The sequence below is a fragment of the Liolophura sinensis genome, chromosome 1 (genome assembly GCF_032854445.1).
Source record: "Liolophura sinensis isolate JHLJ2023 chromosome 1, CUHK_Ljap_v2, whole genome shotgun sequence".
NCBI classification, from domain to species: domain Eukaryota; kingdom Metazoa; phylum Mollusca; class Polyplacophora; order Chitonida; family Chitonidae; genus Liolophura; species Liolophura sinensis.
The window spans coordinates 11,511,559-11,519,613 of record NC_088295.1 but is presented as its reverse complement, the minus strand read 5'-3'; the positions used below and the strand labels follow the sequence as shown (position 1 = coordinate 11,519,613).

Below are 8,055 nucleotides of genomic sequence, written 5' to 3'. Positions count from 1 at the left end.
AGAGTTTTATAAATATTTTGTATAGTTTGGGAAGTTCCATTTATAAATATTATAATACCATCCTTAGGAAAGGACATTTTAATCTCTCAACAATACATTGTAATACTTTACAACACAGACAGCGTCATTCAGACATCAGTTGTCAACTGATTAAAAACAATACCAAACAAATATCTAGGCAAGCTGATTATGAAACCATTCAAGCAGAACGTGGTCTTTGTGTGTGACGGCCTTATCTTCATCTGAGTGCTTAACATGACTTACGAAGTTTGAAGTATGGAAGATTTGTGTCACCGGTCTCTCCAGGAAGTATGTCTTGACAGACGAGTGTGCTGCAGGGATCAGCGCCTTATCATTTGTCATGAACGACCGTCTTATTTGGACATGTGCCAGCTTATACAAACCTTTAACGTTACAACAGGCATGTAATGAAACATCAAATCATAAAGTGCTTTTCAAAACCAACGTAGACATGTTCACATCCCATGGAACGGCTGCTGCTCATTATCTTGAGTAATGTTCCAAACTCCCATCTAGTTTTCCTTCTTCTCTTGTTCGCCACAGCCCAGTGTGAGAAACATGGCCTTGCGGAACTTGGCGCTGCGAGACATGTAGGCAAACGGATAGATCATGGTAGAGGCTTTCGCCATCAGCGGTGGCATGACGGCCAATACAGCAGTGGCATTGGACATGTTGTTGAAGAATGGCCAGATCACGATGTAAGCGTATGGTCCCCAACCGATGAAAGCCGCTATGGTGAAAGTCCAGGCAAGCTAACAAAATCAAATGTGCACAGAAAGTTATTCATTGTGTTAATAATTAATCAATAAACTAAAAAGAAAATGTGAGAAAAAAACAAAATAAAACACCACCCGCTGTATTTAACTGTTACTTTTACATGGCACAAAATAAACCTTACAAGAATGGTTGATTCTTGCTTTTTTGTGATATATATAGTATACTCGAGGATTTGTGCCTACCTCAAGATCAGTCGAGCCTTACACTACACCAAGAACAGTTGAGCATTAGGCCTGCCCTAATAAGACATGGCTCGTCTCTCTCAATAACAGATGAGCATTTGCACATCCCAAGAACAGAACGCCATTGTGCTGATGTCTTTACTAAGAGTAAACGAGCATTATCACACCTCATGAACAAACTAGTGTTATTGTACCTCCAGAACAAAAGAGCATTATCATACCTCAAAAGCATACGAACATTTTTATACCTCAAGAACAAACAAACATTACCATACCTCATGAACAAACTGACATTTCCTACGTCAGTAACAGGCAACAATTACCACACCTCATGGACAAAGTAGTATTTCCTACGTCAATAACACACGAGAATTACCATACCTCATGAACAAATTAGCATTTCCTAAGCCAACAACAGACGAACATTACCATACCTCATGAACAAACTGGCATTTCCTGCGTCAACAACCCACGAGCATTACCATACGTCATGAACAAACTGGTATTTCCTACGTCAACAGCACACAAACTTTATCATACCTCATGAACAAACTGACATTTCCTACGTCAACAACACAGGAGCATTACCATACCTCATTAACAAACTAGCATGTCAACAGCACACGAGCATTATCATACCTCATGAAGAAACTGACATTTCCTACCTCAAAAACAAACCAGCATTACCATACCTCATGAATAAACTAGCATTTCCTACGTCAACAACAAACGAGCATTACCATACTTCATACACAAACTTACATTTCCTACGTCAACAACAGACGAGCATTGCCATACCTCATGAAGAAACTGGCGTTTTCAACGTCAACAACTGACGAGCATTACCATGCGTCATGAACAAACTGGTATTTCCTACGTCAACAACACACAAACATTACCATACCTCATGAACAAACTGACATTTCTTAGGCTAATAACAGACGAGCATTTATTTGCCTCTCAATAGCATGTACGTCAAGAATCTTCATGTACGTCAAGAACCTACATGTGCGTGCAGGACAAGCCAGCCTTTGAGAAGAGACATTTATTTCCGTATACCTTGAGTAGTTGTTTCTCGCTGAACCATTCGTCCTGTTCGTTCTTGGGGCTGGCTTTCTCAGAGCTCTCAGTCTCGGGGACTATGCAGTTCGATGCCCGGATCAGACACAAGACCAGTACAGCGAAGGGAATGCAGAAGCAGAAGGTTGTCAAACCAGTCACATAGGACACATACTGATCATCAACGATCTGCCAGTCAAGCGTACACGATGTGCCCGACGGCTCGATGTAGTATCTAGACAAGAAATAGCACCAGATTTAACTCATGTTTAACAATAAAATTAAGAATGACGTTGTTGTCCAGCAGTAGTCTACTGGGCTATTTTAATCATGCCTACCAAATCATTCATTGGCTAGGTACCCACCTGCACCATCCAAGAAGAGGCATGGCGGCCCAGAAGAGAGCGTTCAGCCAGCCTAGCAGAATCATACACATCACATTCCCAGAGGACAGGTTCAAATCTGCAAGTTTAAAACAAATATTTTTGTATATGGGACCTTACGCGCTTTCCTGTGGTGCTATCAGTGTATGAGCTTCGTGACATATTGTGAAGTTCTTGAATTATCAAAGTTTTCAAATCCAGATGTATGAAAAGCAGTTATTTCATAAATACATGACATATCCATAATAATCCAATAAGTAAATTATGCCTGACTGTGCTGGGTATAATTTTCCCGCCAACTACTATCTGCAGGATAACGAACTAGTATATTAAAATGGACTGGGTAAGGTTTAAAATACGAATGAACTCACACAGGTCTTTACAGCATATGGCCAGGTAGCGCTCGACGCCCAAGACAATCAGTGCTCCTACAGCGCCTATCCCAGCAAGCATGCCCTCAAAGGCATATGCCTGACAAGCCGTCTCTCCATACAACCACCTGAAATCACCACACATCCGCACGTTAACAGACACTGCATTCACATTTTATCATAAACGATACACTCGCATACAGCTTGCCAGATAGCGCATTTATATGTTAACATATACGACACACACACCTTAGCATATAACGCATTCACATATTAACATATGCGATACACCCACACCTTACCAGACAACGCATTCACATGATAACATATGCAATATACCCACCCCTTACCAAATAACGCATTCTCGTTAACATATACGATATACTCACATCTTACCAGACAACATATTTACATGTTAGCATACACTATATACCTACACCTTATCAGACAACGTATTCACATCTTAACATATACGATACACCTACACCTTAGCAGGCAACGCATCCACATATTAACATATACGATACACTCACACCTTAGCAGTCAACGTATCCACATTTTATCATAAACGATACACCCGCATACACCTTAACAGATAACGCATTTACATGTTAACATATACGAAACACCTACACCTTACCAGACAACGTATTCACATGTTAACTTATACGAAACACCTACACCTTACCAGACAACGTATTCACATATTAACTTATACGACACACCCACACCTTACCAGATAACGCATATACATGTAGCCGCCATACCTTAGCAGGGACAGCATTCGCGTGTTAACGTTAACGTACACTCACACCTTACCAGACAACACAAACATATACGACAGAACCACAACTTATCAGATCATACATTCACTTGTTAACATATACGACAAAATAACGCCTTAACGCCAAGACATTCATATGTTAACATATGTGATACACCTACACATTATAATTAATGCACAACACAGTCGCATGTTAACATATACGAATCGATTACACCTTGCCAGACAACGTATTAAAATGATAAAATATGACAAGTTCATAAATTAACGTAAATCTGTACGTTGAATACCTGCACGTCACATCTACTTGCTAACATAGGATACATCCATCCGTTAACACATAATGATATGATATATCTACAAAATGTCTTTCACGTGTAAGCACTTTTATTCTTCATTTATTACTTAATTTGTTCTTTGAAATTCTACTTCGGTTTTTTTTTCTTTTTTTTTTTTGGCAAAGTGGGGGAGGTATTCGATAATAATGTTCACAGTAATATAACAGTATAACATTAATATAACAGCAATATATCGTTCTGTACGTGGGAAGGTCCTGCGGCAACCTGCGGATGGTCGTGGGTTTTCACCGTGCTCTGCCAGTTTTCCTCCCACCATAATGCTGGCCGCCGCCGTATAAGTGAAATATTTTTGAATACGGCGTAAAAAACCAATCAAATAAATAAATAAGTATATCGTGCTGTTGGACTGCTTTAGAGCCTGAAGGCTTAATGTGAGAAGCAAAGAACTTACCGTCCCACAAAACTTGAAGACCCGGGTATTACAAATGGAGCCACCACAAAGGCGTTTGCCAAAGCAAAGTTCGCAAATACTAGATTCCGTGGTGACTTCACTGGCTTTTGGTACATGAACACAATGAACGTAAGCAGGTTTCCAACAGTGCCTATGATACCTACAAACCACGGAACAAACAGAGACTCACATGAAGAATAGACACGTTGTAAAACTGAACTAAGTTACGTTTCTGGGTATGTGTGAGTCAAAATTGTAGTCTGCGAGAAAACGGCGAGGGTCTTTCAGCAGGTATTGACCCCGCTGAGTCCATTGCTATATTTCAACAATTATAACATATTGTTCAAAGAACGTGTATTGTAGTAAAAGGGAATAATGTGTTGAGAGTCTGAGACATTTCCCAATTAATCCTGAAAAACTAATGGCCTAAGGTTTTCAATATGAGTGTAAGGAGAAACCTCCACGAAACAACATTTGAAGGACTGGATCGTCAGACGATATGACCATAAGCTACGTGTCACCTTCGTGGTCTGACACAACTACAACGTGTTCGTCAAACCGACTAATTCTCAAAATCTATCGACGATACCAAATTCACATGTAATTTTTCTTATAATAGTCTCTTTGTTTATGTTAATGTGACATTTCATGTCTTGGAAATAATTTCTTTCTTTTCAGAAAATGAAATAATTTTTCGAGAACTACCATATAATTTACACAGAGAAGTGGAGGAGTTGTTGATATTATGGAAGTTTAACAACAATGCAGCTTCCCGGGGTGATTTCGTCAAGCCCGAGTGAGTTCAAGGTAGGCAGCCGACGCCCTGATCAGCCAGGAGTTAATTAGGTCTATTCTCTTCGATTGGATTAAATCTTATCTGCTTGAATTGGTGAGCACCTGTTAATGCTATTAAGAAATCTACCGATGAGAATCATGCTGAAGTAATTAACGCTGACAATGCCAGATGAGGCAAACTTTCCCTGAACACTTAAAACCGTCTGCCTTGATTCTGCCACGGAGTGTCAACATCTAGTAGCCAACTGTTTGAAATATTTATTGGTTAGTAGACTTTGTACACAGAACAAACATTTCAACCTTGCACAAAAATATATATGTCTATTATCATGGGTGAGATGTACAAAGACCAAAATGGTTTCCTCTCCCGCAGACTTCATGACAAGAGGGATAGTTTAAATTTTGACATTGTAAATTATCCTTACTTGGACACCAATATACCGAAGGGTCCTACATATGGCGTGTACATATCTCGCCTTGTAGGATTTGTTACATCCTGTGTGTTGCGTGGCGATTTCAAGCAACTTCACAAGTTATTATTGCAAAAACTAGTGTGTCAAGGTTAGTCCATCAAACGCCTTCACTCCAGGTTTCTGAAGTTTTACAATGAGTATAATTCTCTTGTAAGTAAATATGGACAGAGTGTCCAGAATCTCTGGCGCTTCATGATTGCGTCTAATTTCGCTGAACCCAGAGCTAGAGCCTGTGTAATCATCGTGCAGAATTGGACCGTTGGGTATATGAACACTAGCAATCAAAGAGCAACTGAGATATATATTTCGTTATCGAGAACTGATATTCTAGCATGGTACACGATTCGAATACAGATTACACTCAGGCGCGTAGAACATACCTTGCGTTTTTCCAACATCACTGAAAAGTGTTGACTGTTTCTCTTTGCATGATTCCGTCCTATTTTCATACTTTATATACTTTCTTAGTTCTTTGGTGGTTTGTGTTATGTGTCGTTTTAGAGAATTGGCATTGCGATTATGACGTGTAACGTCTTTACTGGTTGACGACTGTTATACGAATGTCTGTTTCGACGCATAGATGTTGATAATATCTGTAACTGTATAACCACATTATAACCACAGAGAGTACTTGCAAGTTTGTGGCCGGTCTGAGAAACACCTTTTATCAAATATGTTAGAAAGATATTAACCTCTTTTTGAGCCTTCCATGAACATTTCCAGAAAACATATATAAAATAGAAAAGGTTCCATAAATCTATCCGTTTGTTTGACAAGCGATAATTAACAGCTGCACACGTTTTTTTTTGTAACAAACCAATTCTGTTGTGAAAAACGTTTTCTGAATGAAATGAGGTAACATGACACTGACAGATTTCTTACTGGAAGTGATCAATTGATTCTGAAATAGATTCCAGACCTATTGTGACAAATACAGACCCATAGTGACAAATACAGACCCATTGTGAGAGATACAGACATACTGTGACAAATACAGACCCATTGTGAGAGATACAGACGTACTGCGACAAATACAGACCCGTTGTGAGAGATACAGACATACTGTGGCAAATAGACCGTCCTCCGGTGTGTATATTCGATTGATAATTTATAATATCTGGCTTCTTTGTCGTCAATCATATAGTTTCGATCATTTGTAGATTTGCATAAAGCTAGCCAAATAGACCATGGAACATAGGGCCAAGTCTTACAAATGATTAAAAACGAATACCACTTACAGATCAGTCAGATCAGAACAAAATTGCTATGTATGAAAAAATATAAAGTGTCAAAAAGTTATGTATGACATGAATCCCTTAATCGATCATTTTGACGGATGCAGTGGAGCTGAAATGCACTGTTTCCTTAATAATATTCACTCAATTTTCCCTACTTATATTCACTACAATTACTTCCCCCTAGTGGCTTAATCCTCCTTTGCAGATCAGTAAAATGCTGATACATGCACGTAAAACCTTTGATCATGGAAATGTCCGTTTCATTCAGTTTATTTATATGCACCGGCCAGTATCGTCAGAATCAATAATGCTCCCTGTATTATTCTCTGTATATATTTTAACGATTCAGGTACCCTGCTCTATTTCCGTATCACGTTACCACACCTATGCACTGCTGGGTTCAACATGTCCGAAATGCACATTGATGGTATCGTTGCGTAGGTACAAACAAATCTGTCAGTCATTGTAGCAATACTAATAACTAGTGACACTTTAACGGCGGGAAAAAGTACTTACCTATGGTAAAATACAGAACACCAACCACCGAGTGTTCAAAGATGGTCATAGGAAGAATCGTGTGGCCAGTTGCCATTTCCGGAGCTGCTGTGTCGACCATTGCCTCTCTGGAGTCAAACTGCTATCTGACTGAACGAGGAAGGTGAGCTCTGTGTGTGTGTGTGTGCGTAGCGGTGGAAGGCAGCGTCACACTGACAACTAGCGAGACTCTCACCATTTATTATAGCCCTCCAAGGGAATTAAGCAATCCTCTTCGACAAAAGCATTTACCGGCGATCCAGGTGCGTTGGTGCCCCTGTAGCAATCAGATTAAGCCAGATAATTAGGCGTCTCGGTTTGCACAGGCTCTCGAACCAGTTCAGCATATCACTTTCTGTACCACTGCAAGTTGTAATTTTATTTCGCGACAAACGGCCGTTTAATCATTTTCTGCAGGTGAGTTAGAGAATTTCTGATCGAGGGTGAGCTGTGCGGATTTACCTCACTGACGTATTGTAGTGTTATATCATACTGCGGCGTGCCTGTCATGTGCATGCAGGACATAATCCCTGATCTCGCTGTCACAGGCCGCAAATCCTTTAATTAGGCTGTCTCTTTACCCTGTTATTATCTCAGCCATACCAATCCCATCTCAACTCTCAGAATGTCAGGAAGTGGTCATCAGTGGACGAACGCTTGTTATAAACGTCCGAGTACATACTTGCGT

At 39.9% G+C, this 8,055-nt stretch overlaps 1 protein-coding gene across 1 annotated transcript; it reads right to left on the bottom strand.

The window, feature by feature from the left end:
* Positions 1–525: 525 nt before the first annotated feature.
* On the bottom strand, positions 526–7,449 carry LOC135461833 (visual pigment-like receptor peropsin). The gene is made up of 6 exons (XM_064739081.1): positions 7,350–7,449; positions 4,328–4,487; positions 2,794–2,921; positions 2,405–2,501; positions 2,040–2,274; positions 526–773 (listed from the first exon to the last, which is right to left on the bottom strand). The coding sequence occupies exons 1-6, from the start codon at positions 7,447–7,449 to the stop codon at positions 534–536; spliced, it is 960 nt and encodes a 319-aa protein (XP_064595151.1). The 3' UTR covers positions 526–533.
* Between the last annotated feature and the right edge of the window lie 606 nt (positions 7,450–8,055).

Bases quoted from the DNA above. Each gene is read 5' to 3' on its own strand.
- LOC135461833 (XM_064739081.1), bottom strand. From the start codon at position 7,449: ATGGTCGACACAGCAGCTCCGGAAATGGCAACTGGCCACACGATTCTT. The intron at 2,502-2,793 runs GTGAGTTCATTC...TTAAACTTGCAG, and splicing joins CATATGCTGTAAAGACCTGT to ATTTGAACCTGTCCTCTGGG. The intron at 2,275-2,404 runs GTGGGTACCTAG...TTTCTTGTCTAG, and splicing joins CCTCTTCTTGGATGGTGCAG to ATACTACATCGAGCCGTCGG.